General features: G+C 37.2%; 1 protein-coding gene across 2 annotated transcripts in view; it reads left to right on the forward strand.

Annotated features, from left to right (window-relative positions):
- The first annotated feature begins 10,190 nt into the window (after positions 1 to 10,190).
- LOC134536851 (bumetanide-sensitive sodium-(potassium)-chloride cotransporter) overlaps positions 10,191 to 17,633 on the forward strand; it is a 162,671-nt gene continuing 155,228 nt past the window's right edge. The window contains exon 1 of one of the 2 annotated variants that reach the window (XM_063376877.1): positions 10,191 to 10,812. In XM_063376877.1, the coding sequence (XP_063232947.1) occupies positions 10,504 to 10,812 (309 nt within the window). In that variant the 5' untranslated portion in view covers positions 10,191 to 10,503. The remainder of the gene's footprint in view (positions 10,813 to 17,633) is intronic. The other variant, XM_063376887.1, reaches the window with a different exon arrangement.

Here is a 17,633-nt window from a genome sequence, read left to right on the forward strand (position 1 = left end):
AATTTCCTCATATATATATATATATATATATATATATATATATATATATAAAAGCAGGGACGTCGGAACGTTTTCATGAGTGGGGGGGGGGGGGGGGGGCGAAAATATTGATCACACTTAACTCAGTCCTAGAGCGGGGGGTTCGGGGGCCCTCCTCCGGAAATATTTAGAATTTTAGATGCAAAATTGTGCTATTTAATGAATTTCCGAACCATAATATTAAATATACCATTCTAAGAATTTGATGACGTAGTATGTATTAAATACTACTCTGACAGTAGATGTAGTACAATTTAAATAAAATACCATATAGGAATTTGCAATCATTTTACAGTATATTGACAATCATAACTTTTATTTTCTAATCAATGTGATCACCAATGCAACGTTTGTAACTACTGGTTGAGAAAAATACTACTAGGACCAAACATTTATTCTGGGAAAAGGAGGGGGGCGAAATGCTACTCTCGCTCCCCCCCCCCATACATAACAGCACGGGGGCAACTCGCCCCTGCTGCCCCCCCTGTTCCGACGTCCCTGTATATAAGTCTTAATAGTTGTTGGCAGCAGCCGAAAGGAAAAATATTACTAAGGACGTGACGGATCATTGCCCGTTCAGCTCGGTGGACGGCTGCGTCACGGGCTTGTAGGCACGGCAGATGCTGGTTACGGAAGCACGGCACTACGCAGCCTCGCCCACGCTCCGTCTCTGTGTTCACTGCGCGTGATTTGCAAACCGCAGGAGAGCAGGTTATGTACGGCCAGTTCGAGCGTGAAACTGGAGCTGTCGCGGTTCGACCGCATCTTCTGTTCGCACCATTGTGTTTCGGGCGGCGAAGGAAAACATCACTAAACACTTAGGGAGATGGATCGACCGAACTGGCGGGTCGAACGCAGCACTCGCAGGCATGTCCAGAATTTTTTGTACGGATTTCATGTGCGCCTCACTTTGATCAGGCGTAAATATTAGATAATTATTTACAAAATTTAGAATTTTTTAAATACGTTTATGAAAAAATGCTTTCTTCTTTTTCTAGAGTTACTTCGCATGAGAAATACTCATAGTATTTTAAGCGTTTGAATTGCTTGTTATTTTATTTCAATGGTTTATTTAGGCTTTTTATTTAACCGATGTCACTTTCTCTAGTAAAAAGAGTTTTTTTTTTATTTCAGACTGCTTCGTTTTGAAATAAATTTTAAATAGGCCTACCAGCATGTATTTTCAGTCGTAATTAGGCCTGTTTTACAATGACGCGGAAGCGGAGACGGATCACGTAAACGTAGACGGATCTCCCGGAACAGTTTTTCTACAACAGCACGCAGACGGAGACGGACCCGTACGGATCAGCTCGGCAGTGCTGAGCTCTTCCGTTTACGTTGCTCCGTGCGACCAATAGAAGCCGATTATTTGGCTGCGGTGGTAGCCATGTTTGTTTATGTTCTAAATATATTAAAATTGGTTTCAAGTACAAGAATATATAGTGTTCTATTATTACTTTGTCAATAATTTTTATTAGTTACCTATATTCTGCCGCGCTATGGTTTCGGTAATTTTTTTAAATAAATACTTATTTCGTAACCTTGGAATGCAATCTCATTGATTGCCATTTAATACGTTTCCGTGCATTGTGGAAGCTGATGACGCGTTAGTGAATGTTCCGGGAGATCCTGTTCTGTTTACTTGATATGTCTCGATGGACTTGATCCGTTTCCGTTTACTTGACCCGTCTCCATTTCCGTGTCATTGTAGAACGGTTCTTAAAAATAAACAGAGATGAGATAGCGGCCGCATAAGCTGCTATCTCGTGGTGACTGCAACAACCATTCGCTCACTAAGTAACAATCGATTGTAACGACTTCATATAGTTCCACCCCGCCAATAGAAACGCACCTAACATTTCTTACACACTCTTGGCGCATGTTGCTGCAGAATGGAAATGTATGAACTTTCGTTCGGTTCACGCGATAAAGATCGGGCAGTCCGTATATGTGTTGGCGCAACGTTTGAGGGCATGATCCAAAGATCATTCTTGGGCTAAGATCATTGGATCGTAGATCGAAGACCAGAATAAGGCAACTAGCCATTGTCACGTCTCACACCTGATGGGTGATCGTGTGAATATCTGGACAACCCTCGTGATCACGCCAATGATTCGTAGGCGAATTTGTCATGTTTTGAAAACACCGCTGTTTGGCCCACTTAAAAAAAAAAAAAACAGTCTGCGATTTAGTATAAATATGTTACCCTCCTTTAAGTTGGTTCGATATCCGTGCTAAAGCCCACATGCATATTTATAAAATTTAGCATAACTTGGCATATTCTAAACAGTTCATTTTGCAGGTAAGAAGGTAGTATTTTATCCTTTTTAAATATAAACATAAACAAATAAACAATTCTAGGACAAAAATGTTTAATGTGTAAACACTCGTTAATTATTTGAACAATCTGGCATGTACGCCACTCTGTTTTGAATTTTAACGACACAAAACTGTTCTTAATTATTTTAATTACTAATTTTTAAAACTTTGACAGATGGCATTTCCAACTGATCAGCTGTGATATGAACACGTTACCAATTTCAGAGCCTTAATTACTTCACAGTAAACGAAATATGTGGTGTGTTTTAACTATGTTATAGAATAGACAGTAACTCTAATAGAATATTGTCTCAGACTGTACCAACTGATGTGGCAAACTAACACTCCACAACTGATTTGCGGACATATAACAGACGTATGATTTTTTTTATCACAGAAATACAACAAAAATATAAGAGTTAACTTCATGACACTTCTTTATCTTTTTTTTTTGATGTACAGATAACAGAGGAGATGAATCGGTTACCAATTTAAGAACTAAAATTAATATGAATTTTATTTTTTTAATCATTTTATTCGTCTGAATTCGTTTTGTAAATAATGCAACATAATCTTTGAGAAGTACTTCAGATATATAGACGGCACATTCAGTGTTTTTAGCGCTGTTTTAAATACCGAAGGCAGGAAAGCAAGTATTTGAAGCACATATAGGTGCTGCTATTATTCAGCTTAATAAAAATATTGTATTAGTGAAAATGTAACACAGAGATATTTTCAAAACATATTAAGAAAATTTTAATAGCTGTTATGTTTGGCAAAATTTTCCAAGTTATTGATTGTTTTGTAATTTAAAATTATAGATGTAAAATCTTGTGTTTGGTAAGTGTGTCCAAATCATTATTTAAAATGATGTAATATAGGCCCTACACACGTAAACGTGAAAAAGCATTCACTACATATAAGAAAGTACAGCAAAACACTGCCATATAATATAAGCTGATATAATGTTCTGTAGAACCAGTGGTAGTTTTCGTATTCCAGTACAGATATTTAATACTGAGTAAACTAAAGCTATCTGATTTTATACTTTTATATTAATACGAAATTATTTGGCAGGGCAGTTTAATACAAGAAGGTATTCGTAAATTTTTTATTCCACAATATTTCAAGTAAATATTTTGTATGAATGTACTACCGCAGATAAAACAGAAAGTAATATATGGCTGTATAAATAATATATATAACATGGAATGTAAACTATGGAATGCCAACTGAAGTATTTTTGTAGTGCCTCCATCATCAAAGTAGAAAGAACTAAACATCAGCAAGATTGGCTCAGCTACTGTGTGTAGACAATAGGCACTGACTGAATAATGACCTTGCGTTATACAGAGGGCTTGTTTGGAGAGATAAGCTCTGTGGGAAAATTAACCAGTGTCATTTTTGACTTCTGTGTTACGTACCGAGGTTTTTGCTCAGCTCTCTAAAGACAATAGCAAATAAAAATATTTATCACATTTAGACTTGCATATCTCTTGTTTGTACTTGCAAAACATTTTTCTCAAATAAATGATCTTGTAACTGTCAGACACAAACTGAGTCACATATGTTCAATTATTTATACAATAACACATTTTGAATAGTATTGTGTTATAGGGGCAACAACCTCCAAGCAGTGTCTTTAGTAATGTATATTCTAATCAGTTATCTTCTTGTCGACTGTTAAAATGTATGTAGCGTAGGCACAGAACTTTCTGTAAAATTGATACATAACTATATAGCTGCACTGAATATCAAAACAAACAGCAATTTTTCTAAGAAAATTTCACTCGCTTCAAGATCATATTTGTTTTTTCCAGGAATCTATAGTAAGTTGGATTAATATATTTTGTGATCACTGCTAAAACATTACTTAGTTCGCATGTAGCATTAAGTAATTTTGTACAATCTGCTTTGATATTTGTCCATATATTTACATACCTGTTGTCTGTTTTTATTTTTAAACAAATATATTGAATTTAACAAACATACATAAACATTAGTAACATAAAATTTTACCTTGGTATCGAAATCATTCCGAATCAGAATATCTTGATGCCAAAAATTAAAGAAAAAATATATTAATGTCTATATATATATAGTAAGCGAGTATTTCTGTAAACTAAACTTTGCTGCATGAACACCAGACAATTGACTGTTTCTGATTTCAGATATAAAATTACAAGTTTGAAAGTTTTTGGTGCATTATAATTTGCGCCGTCTATATTCGATGTTAGTTATACATTCAGCAGACCACTCTATCGCTAAAGTTTTTTTTTAAATCGAATACTCATTAGAATGACACAAGTGAATGTAATAGGATTCTATATATTTGTGAACCTAAAATAAGAATAGAAGAATGTCGCATGGATCAATATGTAGCTTAGTCTGTGAGTAAACAGCTTACTTTTATTTTCTCGTTTGTAGGTTAAGAGTGTTTTTTTTTTGTTGTAGATGGTGTAAGCACCAAGCTCTGTGATTAATGTATAATTAGCATACATTTTGTCTTTTTAACTTATTTATTTGTCGTACGAGATAAACACAGTTTATAAAATGGCTTGGCATGAGTTAGAATCCGCCATGTATGTCCTGCATACTGTCATAGCCGAGTGATTTACTGCAATTAAAGTTAATACGCTAACGTTTGAATTTGATAAAATAAAGTTGAACTTTTCGCAATTGCACTATCAGAAACCAAATAACAAACTACTTATTTCACGAGAACGAACCATGTTAGTAGTACAATAATTATGACAACTATACCTAAATCAATTTATATTTAATAAAAGTGGTGAAAGGCGTATTGCTCGTATACATGTTAAAAATGTAATTATGTTTCTAAATTAATGAAACACTAAAAAGTTAAAGTTAAAATTTACATAGCTGCAATAGTGTCGTTGATTTGAAACATTTTATGTGTTATTGTTTTGAAAAAGTGTTTATTTAAATGTTTTTGAATAATAAAACTTACAGTTTGATAATTTACTGTTATGCTGTTATTTATTTAGTTTATTTTAGATTGTCTCCCACAGAAATTAAACGTAGCATTGTTATAAAATAATCACCCATATTTACAAACAAAAAAAAAATTCTCATAAAACTGCAAAATGAATAAAAATACACGTGGAATTGATAAACAAGTTCCACAAAAACTTTCAGAGTGGTCATCGAACAAGTTGGTAATAATGCTGCGTACGAACAGCCGTATCCACTTGGCACTCAAATGTGGGCATGACCTATTGTTGACGTGTTGTCGTTAAGAACCTATAACACACCACACAGAACAAGGATATCACAATCAATCGCCTAGCAGTTTGCCTGGATAGCCTGACAAAGATTCGTACCTGTCTCCTCTGGAATTCGTGTCCAATGTCTTATCAGCATCACTGCACCACTTCGATCCATGATGGCAAACAAAAGCATTGGTTGTTATGGTTCACTTAAAAAAAAGCATATTTCTAGTTGACGTTTTAGTTGACTAATGATTACAATCTAAGGTCCCCACTACCTGGGAGCACATACGGTATGCAGTGCTTAAAAAAAAAAACTCGTGATTTAAAAATGCTCACGATATCAGAGTGGGGTATGTTTACAAAAAAACACGCAGGAATACTTTGAGAGCTGTGAAAAATTATTTATTTCTGTATTTCGATTTTAAACTGTATTTTTATAAGAGTGAAAATGTGTCACACGCATGTTTTCATAATAAATATCCTTGAAAGTACTCAAGGGACTTGCGTTACTCCCTATACTGTTATGGCCACCGCTCAAATATCACAGCTGCCCCATGCACGCCGAGAAGACTACGTGCCTGTCCACAGTCTTGCGCTTAGAGGCGATACCGCGCTCAAAGCTCCAGCGAGCGTCGCACTTACCATCCCGCCTCACTAACGCAATTACACCCTTGATTGGGCGGGCCCCCCAACAGTTTGTAGGCATACAATTGCAGTCAAAATTAAAGTAACGTGTCTTCAACGTTTAAACGAATCCGCGTTTTTTTCCTTCATAAAGTTGCGCATTATTGTTCAAATTATTTGAAATCTCGAAACCTAGGCGCGACTACACAAGTATCAAGTAATCGTAAGTGTCAGGTGTTTTCAAAAATTAAATGCATACTAACACGTACTGCTCATAACAAAATAATTTATTTGTATACAATGCTGACACCTTTTATTATCATTATTTTCAAATAATTTTGAAAGATAAAAATGGTTACTGTGAGCCATCCTTAGAACATGGACATACGTATTCTATCGCGGATTTTTCTGTAGGCCTTTTTAAAACCTACAATTTCGTAGCACATTAATTTGATGTATCAGTCATGTATGAGTCAGCGTAAGCCATCAAAGCGCTCTAAAAGCGTCATTTTACTACTTTACTACAAACATCGCGATTTCTCCACTATTTTGTAATTAAAATGAATATTTATACACATAAACCTTCCGGAATAAATTCTCTAAATGATGGTGAAAATCGCATCAAAATATATCTTGCAGTTTAGAGAATAAAGCAAACAAAGAGACAGACGTGGATAGCGACTTTGTTTTATATTATTTTATGATAAATATGGCTCGACAAGATATAATAACTAACTTTGGGCACTCACTGACCTTGAAAATTATGGACTGGCGCGATATTTACTCCTACGACGGTTGAAGTTGCTACAGCGAGACCATCATGAAGCTTCCCCGGTGGTTCCAGTAAGTAGTCTGTTAATATATAGAATGTACTAACGGGATAAAAAAAAGCACGAAAAGATAATATTTATCTCAAACAATTTCATAGACATACGTCATTGCTAGTCTACGCACTAAATGTCATAGAAAAACCTCAATAATGGACAACAAAGATGAAGTCTTAAACACACGAAGAACAAGACAAAATCCGCTTTATGTCAAATGGTTAGTGTTTATACAGCAGAGATAATACCGTGGAATGAATTAAGTTCGAAAAAAAATAATAAAAATTACATACACCACAAACAACACAGAGGGCTTCCTAAGACAAAGCCTTATGTTAGTCTGTGCTGTCATTGTCGTGTTATTAATAATAAATGTGTAGTTTCATCTATGTTCATCTGTGTTCTCGTTGTGTTGTCCATATAATATGTTTCCTATCATCATTGGGTTAATTTGTTTGTGGCTTTGTTTTCCAAGGTTGTTAGTATTTACTCTTATTTTTACAACTGTCTCGTCGCTGTCCGCCCAACGTGTTCGTCTGCAGTGTTATTTATTTACACCGACTAAATTCCTTCCACGGATTTATATGTACTGTCTAGGCATTTAGCATTTGACATAAGCTGATTTTGTCTTGTTGTCCGTGTGTTTATGTATTAATCTTTTCTGGCAACTATTGACGTTTATCTGTGACATCCTATGTAAACTACCAATGGTGTATGTCAATGAAATAGTTCTAAATCAATCTTTGCCATTGCAAGAATCATTCGAAAGACATATTTATCTACCTGCCATGCCATAAATTCAGATAAATTACTCAAAATTAAAAATATATCAAAAAATTTAATAAACTTCAGTATAGCAATTAATTTAATGGGGAGGGGACCGGACACAATTATTGGCCCCCTGGGTTTTTACTTTCACTGGACGGCCCTGTCCAGTGATAAAAGGTTTCGTAAGTGACTTGACGGCTGCTCGGTTATTAGACGTGTCTCGATGGCCGCTGGCGATAGTTCTTAACTCTGTTGTGAAATCACGGAAAATTTTATTGTCGACCGACGCGATGTCGTTAGACGCGTCGCAACCATTGACTGCAGATTGCATAACCCACACTCACCAACTACGCAAAAAAAGAAAATGTTAGCGAGTATTTCAGTATTCGCCAGTGATGCGTAAACTTTAACCTTGGTAAAGAGCAAATTCATTTGTTTTCATATCGCAAATAAACTTACAATACGAAACTAGGACACGAAATCGACCGTTGATTTCTTTTTTAAAAATAATGCCGAGCGTGATGAATATACGAAAATTGTGTTTTCAACTACATTTCTTAGTTTCCGCAACCGCCACTAGAATACGCTGCCGGAGCAGATACGTCGACTACCGAATAATTTGATTAGCATACCGAAATTTTAAACTAGGTATACATAGAAACTACTCCGATAAAAGCGAAAAAGACTTTTAAAAATATATCAAGCCCCGGATTTTGGCACTATTTTGGACAAGGAATTTTATTAAAATACTGCCCATCTTGTTAAAATCCACTAAACAGTTAACGCTATAAAATTTCGTTTTGTCTTTGAAAAACTTTGGTTTGCGCCATTCGCCACAGATGGCAGGCGGAGAGAATAATTCTCCCCTCCCCCTTTTTTTTCATGCTATACGCACTTGACTATGCCATACGGCAAGAAACCTAGGAAAATTTCTGGAAACCATTGAACACTAAAATCCTGTCCAGGACCGTAGCCAGGATTTTGAGATGAAGAAGATCAAGTATACCCATTACATTATTTTTTATGTGTAATTTTTTATTATTATTGAATTTTTAAGGAATCGAGTGTTACTCTAAAGTCCCAGGAATAGTAAGTAGACTTTTAGAACTCCAACATTTACCTACACATAGATATTTAAGCTATGATTTTCTCGTGTAAAGAAAACATAACTATTATATTTTGGTATTTATTTAATTATTTTTAACTATTTTTTTTATTTAATACATGTAACACACATGTCAAGCATGTATGAAATACCTGCACGTGTGCAAACAGGTATTAAATATAGACTACTTGGAAACACAATTCCTGCCGCTTCTGTGTACGAGGCACGTCACGCTGTAACTGGGGAGGAAATACGTTATTGTAGTCCACTGAGGATTACAATTATCGTCCTAATTTTATATCTATGTCACCTTAGGCTGCGATTACAGTGAATGATTTTCAGACGAAAATGAATTTGTAAGAATATTAAAATTTTAGCTTTGTTCGTCAGAACTTAGTGGTTTCAGAGAAGGGGTGTTTGCTTTATGGCCCCCACAAGGATGGAGCTGGGTGGACTCCTGGGTCCAGGGACCGGGCCTGGAGGCCCTGACCCAGCCGTTTATTTTCGAATGTTTAACTATTATAACTTTTTTACAAACTAGAAAAAACATATTGAATATTTTATAAATAAAGCTTAGCTTGGACTTACAAAATAGCAACCATAATTATACCTTGTATTTTCAGGTGAAACATTCTAAAAAGAGTGTAAGTAAGAAATAACCATGCAATTTTAATGTAGCACATGGCAGTTGCCCTAAGAACGACGAGAAGAATGCGCGCCGGTTCAGAGTCTTGCGCTTAGAGGCGATACCGCGCTAGAAATACCAGCGAGCTTCGCGCTTCTCGGTTTCCATATTTGAAGTAAAAGTAAGAAATGCACGCACCGATAACATTGGACCTAGACCTGGTGTTCATAAGTTAAGACATGTCAATCGTCGAACTAGCCACCTCCGAAAAACTCCCGCGATGAAGCAAAAAAAAATTTACACCAATAAGTTATTTATCTTACATATTTTTACATTATAAGATTATAGTATTATTTTTGTACAAATCGTGAAACATGGAGATTAAGCCATCAAATTGTTAATGCGTATTGCAACATTTATCAACCTGTTTTTTTTTTTTTTTTTTTCGTTAAATAAATAATTGAGACCACTAGGTTATCTACACGACCTCCACACAAATAAACCGGGTCAGCTGACGTATTATTTCCTTCACCGTGAGCAACTAGCGCCGCCCATGTGGTTCTGGCAACACCGGAACGTGACTGACCTCTCCCCGGCTATCTTTCTTTTCTTTTTTTTTTGTTTCTTTCCGCTGTCGGGCGCTTGATGGCAGCACTAGCGCTCGACTCGCGCGCTGCGGCGGTCGCGCCAACTGCCGGCGGCGGGCCGACGAACATCGATTTATACCGTTGCGCAGCCCACGAGGCGGAAGTTGTGCTTCGCGAACAGTTGCTGCCTGTCTGCGGGCGCGCTACGGTCGAGTGGCTGTCGAGTTCCGATGAGCAACAGCGCGTCCGTTGTGCCGGCACCATCTGTCGCGTAGCCGTGAACACATTCGCGTCTCATTGATCGGTTCGATATACGTGCGGCACCTACGGGATTTTTTTTTTTTTCCGTTCACCGAACGTTTCCGCGTGGGGGAAAAAGATGTCGACGAGCAAAGACGACGCGTGGTGTGTGGAAATGGAACCGCTGGAGAAGCGCACGCGGTTCCAAGTGAACAGGGTCGACGGCGAGGAAGACACGCCCTTGAAGGACGGCGAAGAAGGCAGCGAGAATGACGAGGACGACGCCGAAGACAACGCGTCCGGGTACGACACCCGGTACGCCAAAAGTTTCCGGCACTTCACCCGCGAGGCCTTGCCGAGAATGGACAACTACAGGAACATCATGTCCATACAGGCGGCCTACAGACCCACGTTGGACGAGTTGCACAATGCCACGCTGCAAGGCAAGGTAACACTACAAAAAAAAAAATTATGAATTTTTTAAAATACAATTTCTTGTCGTTTTAGTAAGTCGCTAAGTCATGTCGACAATTTTAGAAAAAAACAAATTTTCTGCTGATAATTCTTGACGGGTAGGTTAAGCCCGGTTTAGAGATGCAACGTGTTTCACGTCAGTTATTCCCACGTGTGACGCATGACAGCTTTCGAGGTTAAAAAGCCATGTGATTCTTTCTGTTGAGGCGAGCCAGCGTTGCAAACCTGTCAAAACGCATGCGGGTTCTGTAACGTAACTTTTTTAAAGGTTCGTTTTACATAGCAGTGTGTTATTTTATACTAAATACAACATATTTGCTCTTATCTTTTATTGTGTTGATGAAAATTTACTTGGACCAATTTTCAAATCAAATTTCTTCTTGGTTATTTAGTGTTTTTAGTTTTAATTTATTAATTTATGAAGACCGTTGCCTAACCAAAACAAGTGAACTTGATCTGACAATTGTATGTTAACAGTTACTTCACCAGTTTTAATAAGTGTTAAATTACTATTGTAAACTTCGAATTTTAAAGTACTTGCGTTTCATTCTCCATTATTGCTTCGACAAATAAAATTAATAAACTTATAGTTACAAAAACTTCTCTTATCGTTGAACAAATTAAAAATTAAAAAAAATTAAAAATGTGCATTTAAGTTTTTTGTCTAACAGCCAAATAATGCAACACAACTCTGTATAACTAAAAAAACATTGGGTGCTTAATATAATTAGTCTTAAAATTTCTGTCGTAATAATATTATTTGTAATTGATTTTCAGTCACTAACGCTAATAAGTCAGTTTAAAAATTATAGGATATAGTCATTTTTTTAAAATTTTAGGATATAGTCATTTTTAAAAATTTTAGGATATAGTCATTACGAAAATGAATGTATGAACTTAATAACAAAATGAACTTAAAATTAGTAATGCGGTGCTTCAGGGCCGCAAATCTGTAGAAAAGAAAGGGTTGTGGTGGGGGGGGGGGGGGGAGATCGAGAATTTAGCACGTTGGGTTAACCGACAACGTCATATCTTGATGCGGTACCCGTATAGGCCTACTGTATGTACACTGCCCATATTTTGGCCTAAATGCATGCAATAAGAAAAAAACTTAAAAATACACAGAAAGTTTTCCGTAAGACATATTTTTGACATCAAACACATTTCACAGTCACGCTTTTGCTAGTGCAATCAGGCCCCCATTAGTGAGGGGTTTCTTAATTCCAGGGGGGCATCCCCCCCGCCCCCCCCCCCCCCCGGATGTGCGCCCAGGGGGTGCTTGATATCATTTGTCTTAAATTTTCTGACACTCATTTTAAGATGATTTGAAATCAATACGAAAATGAAAGAAGTGAGCATCCCACGCTTTTAATTATACAGAGTTGTGGTTCATTATTTGGCTGTTGGACAAATACTTAAATTTATTATTTTTATTTATTTAACAATAAGAGCGTTTTTTTAAATTTTAAGTTTATTTTATTCTTTTTAGTCTCAAAATAAAAATATTGAATATGAGTAATTTAAACAATTTCAAAATACTAAATATTAGTGATTAAAGTATTTATTTTTTAGAATGAACTTTAAAATTAGTCATTAACGTTCACATAATCTAGTCATTCAGATAATAGAACATGGAACTTTTCTTGTTATCTTTGAGCAATCACGTTGTTTTACTTGGATACCATCCATGAACTTTACGCGACTAAGAGTTACATAAGCCTGTCCGGCAGCAAAGAGACGCGATCTCAAATAAACAACTAAATCTATAGTGCAGCCTTGAATTTTATACACGGTACCTATATGTCCAACTCAGTATTAATGTCAACATTCGCCTTTCAGCAGTACCATAGTTGTATTTTGCCGGAAACTGAAGGACTATTTATTGGTTTAATTATATGTACACCATCTGGGTATCAACACGGACAGATGCGATGTCCGTATCATACACTTGAACACGCCGTTAGAGTGGACAGATAATTCCAGATATATTACCCATATTGCTATTAACGAACCTCGGTCACATTTTTCACCATAACAATAACTCGGAAAAACTCTAAATCAAAAATAATATACTCTTAAATTTTTCAAAATTTAGGAGCATTTCCTCCTCCTCCCCCCCCCCCCCCCCTCTTCCTTATCCGGGCACACTTAACACCATAACTTTTGGATTGGAAACACTGCAAATCGAAAAAGCATGGAGGTTTAAAACTTTTGAAATTTTGGGTCTAAACCCCCCTCCCCTACCCTAGGGTAACAATCGACCCCGGGGCAAATTCCCACCATGCTCTGACCTCATGGATACACAGAAAGCCTTTACCTACCCATAGCTTATTTGTTTTTACCCTCTGACGACCCCCCCCCCCCTTCTCAGTCCCCTTTAAACCTAATGTCTTGATTTATCATATGTTGTATTGTCAGAGGTTCTTCATATGTCTGCAAGATTTCAACACATTTGTACTTCGATAAGTTAGTAAAAATTGTCTGGAAAGATTTTATTACGTAGTCCATTCATTCATACATACATACATATACATACATACATACTAGTAAATCTAATGAAAGCGTGGCAATAAATAAAATCACACCTTAATCTATTTCAGTCTGTACCGGGTCATGACATTACTTATGGCAATAGTGTAAATATGATTGGGTTTGTGAAGGGATACGGGGTAGATTTTATATATATCTCACATGCATATATGTTTGTAGCATAAGATTTGTAGCTTAGATACACGTGTATCTATCTGCCTGCAATGATATTTCACATGTATATTGTTGTGAATCAATAAAACAAATTATTTCTCTATCAATGCATATGGAGCAAGGGGAAAGGTGACTAGTGGTTCCCTACTTTGCAGTCCTGGCACTACCGCAACATCCGTTTCCGTTTGGTGTGAAATCGACAGAGCGATTGATAACGCAAAAGGGCGGGCTCTTCCGCGACGGACGCGACGCGAATAAAATAATGTTCTAGGCCAGTCACGTTTCGTCACATCTGTGACGTCAGTGCGACACAATCAAATAATGTTTTACCGGTTTTTATTATCAATTTCTGTGAAATCTTCTAAATGTGTTGTGTGTTCAAGCTCGGTGATTTTTTCTCTCTCCAGAATTAACTTAAAATTTGGATTTAAAATATTTCTAAAAAACATGTAGGTAAATCAGCATAAAAATCCGGAAACTACTTTTTTTTTACTTCCTTACATGTTTTATTACCATTCCGTAAAACAGTATTGCGATATTCCAAGTGGTTTACCGGTAATTTGCCTTTTTACTGGTTGGCTAGGTTAGCTAAATTTTAAATATCGTTAAGATGTACGAACGGTTGGTTAGGTTTTGTAAACTATATTCATTACTTAATACGTATTCGTTACGTACCTATTAAATAACTTTACTGACATACGTCTTTCAAATATTCAAAATGACTATGAACTACTCGAAAATTATTGTCTCTAAAGGGTCTCATACACGCTTACAATGGCGTATACAGATGATTTGGGGAGGAGAAAGATTGAGATTATGGAGAGAAAAAAATAATGGTTGTGTGTACTTATGTACGTGCGTTAGAAGTTATACTTTCTGAGCGTAATAAAAATAACTTTAATATTACATGCAAATAATTAACATATTTGCATGATATACTATTACATTTTGTTCTGATAAATAATAAAATTTATTTAAATAATTTTTATTAATACTTTACCAACCATATTTATAATAACCCTCCAGTCCTTATATTATTGTATTTATATGAATTGTTTACATGCAGAATTAAAGTTTTTTTTTTATCACGCCAAGTACCTAAGTATAACTACTAACGCGCGTGTATAAATACATGCACCCAATTTTATTTGTATGTAGCATTTTTTTCATCCTGTGAAAATTTCGTTGCATGGTGCGCGCGCATCGTAAAAATTCACTCTCCTCGTTGTGTCGTAACGCGCTTAAAGAAGCATAACTTAAAAAAAAAAAAAATGAACGAGTGTCTTCAAAATACTTACGTTACTATTGACACTAACAGACTGACGGCCATACGGGCTTACAGAATTAGTCGTAAGCGGCGTGGCTTCTCATACAGTCTCACACACCAACTTGGGGTCGTGGGGGTGTGTGTTGTGTATATGTGTTATATATATATATATATATATATATATATATATATATATATATATATATATATATATATATATATATATCCCCTATCCCCTCTGGATCCGCTACTGACACTCAGTTTACCTGTAAGTTTTCTGTGTGTGACGTCAGAATGATTAACTGAAGTATCTGCGCAATTCTGTCCGGAGAAAGCCTTTGTTACCGGCGTGAGCCCTGGACCTCAGCTCCTTCCGGTCAACTGACAGTTGCTCAAGTGATAGTTTAGGGCCGAATTCAGAGAGCTCTTTCGACGGTTATCCACACACCGAAAGGCTTTTCCATTGAAGCTGCTCGGCAGAGACGTTTTTCAGTGGTTGGTTGACTGCTGGATAAGGAGAGCCAACCACTTGAAAGTGAATGTGGTCTGAAGCTCATTCGAATTCCTGTTCAGTTGAAAATCGGCGGAGCAGTTGATGGTTTTAATATGTAATTCCCACATAAAAACGTGTTTATATATGTTTGTAATTGTTTAAAACATTTTTGTCATATGGCAGATATGTAAAATGTTTTGGAATTAAATATGCGTTTTTAAAGAAATCGTTTCGCCCGCAAAGTGTGCATTAGACACGTGTTTTGTAGCGATGGCAGAAGATTTGGATGAATTTCCAAATCACATTGACGAGGTTTTTGAATTTTTTGATGAATTTGAAAAAGAAAATCCAGTTCCGCGAAGGTATATAAGAAATTTTGCAGACCCGTTTGATTTTTATCGGGATCAAGAGTTCGAAACAATTTTTTTTTTCTCTGTTAGAAACTGCATCTGTTTTTTTTTTTTGTTTTCGATTACGGTTTTGTGCTTTCTCACGAGATCAAAAATAATCGCTTTTTCATCGGGAGAAAACACTATAATTTTAGGCAACTTATCCATCTTCAGAAAATTTCTCAACCTCGTGTCCAATCCAAACAAAATATTATTTTCTGCGGGAGAGCAGACAAAAGACAATCGAAATGAAATAGGGCGCTTTTCTATACACACTCCAAGTACTTGATATAAGAAAATTTTTGTGCCATGTTGCCAGATCTTCACCGAAAGTGGATGGGAACAAGCTTTCAGCTGGCATTCATTCGAAAGGCGTTTTTGAAGTATGAGAGGTGGAGAGTCTGCCAGATGAATGAGAGTTGGATGCGCTTTCGAAGGTCAACTCTAAATTCGGGCTCGTGCCATCCACTGGCCGCGACACCACCACCAACAACAAGAACAAAAAGGCGAAGCTTTTTTTCTTTTGTAACCCGGCTCACTTAAACCTTAAGGCCCTTCCATCTCGGGGCCTACATGGGCATGGATACGGAATACACCGTATACGCGAATCGGGAAAGGTATTAGAGCTTCGGCTATGACCAGAGGCTGAGGCTACCCATCTCATCATTGTCACCACCTCGGCCCCCTATCCCTCTCTCAGCTAACCAGACAGTTGGCTGTGTCCTTAGCCCTTAAACATCAGTGATGCTGGCGCATTCCCCGATATCTCACATCACACTGGGACCCCTCAGTCACCCAGGGAACCCGTGGTCCGGTTGGGGACCTACCCAGCCTCTCCTAGCTGTCCAGGCTAGCACCGGAGGTGTGTCACCGCTCACCGCGCCAGCTCTTCGAGTGGTTAGGGAACCATTTAAGTGTCGTTGACACCTTGCGCTAGAGGACCTCGAAGTTGTCTCAGTCTCTCGCCCGGCCACTCCGTGCCGAAGCCCAGGGGGCTTACAGCCGTTTGGGCCCGGGTGCGCCTGGCCCCGCCCACGGCGCGGTAGACTCCTTTCCATTGGCCTTGGGCTCTTCACGGTGAGAACGACCTATGGGACTCACCCCCCCCCCCCCCCCAGGGCTCAGTAATTGAACACCCAGAAAGCTTTAAGTCTCATATGCTGTTGCCCGCAGATTCAGCCCATTCACCACTTCTGGTTCCCAACCAGATAAACTGAGGATGCCCGAGGCAGAACTGACACAACTGAAGAAAATATGAAGAAAATGGGGGAAAAAAATTGAGCTCTAGCTACAAATGCTCAGTTCAGTTAACTGGAAGTAGTATAGATATCTATACCATAGCAATTATTCATGACGTCACTAACATGGATGCGCTCACTTCATTACCAGTACTACATTCTTAGGGTACAAGCGCGGGTATATGAAGTTTTTGGGCGGCGAACATTCACATGCGTGTTTTGCTCTCTCTCTCTCTCTCTCTTTATATATATATATATGCATATATATACATATACCTATTCATATATGTATATAATGAAACTGACTTTCGCGTATCGTATCATATATGACAGCCGTAACTATTTTAGTCCAGAACACGATAACAAACGTCGATCACCTAAGTTATCGTATTTTACACTACTTACAGTTTCGGACCCTATACAATGGTACATGAACACGTTGGAATATTGTTCCCGAAAAATTTTCTCTTAAAGTTTTAATTTTTAAATCAATTTTTATCACTTCAAGTTCTTTTTCCTGACAATCGCTGTCAAGGTAAAATTAACGTAAAAAAAATTCACTCGACTGTATATTAGTTCGAATGATTATCTTGCAAAAGGTTTACTTACATGGCCTTTGTAATTCGATAATTTCTACAAGGACACGCAGAACATACAGTGCACTGAAACAGGAAGGCGATGGTGGATATGCACATGAACATTATT

This window comes from Bacillus rossius, chromosome 1, assembly GCF_032445375.1.
Source record: "Bacillus rossius redtenbacheri isolate Brsri chromosome 1, Brsri_v3, whole genome shotgun sequence".
Taxonomy (NCBI): Eukaryota; Metazoa; Arthropoda; class Insecta; order Phasmatodea; family Bacillidae; genus Bacillus; species Bacillus rossius.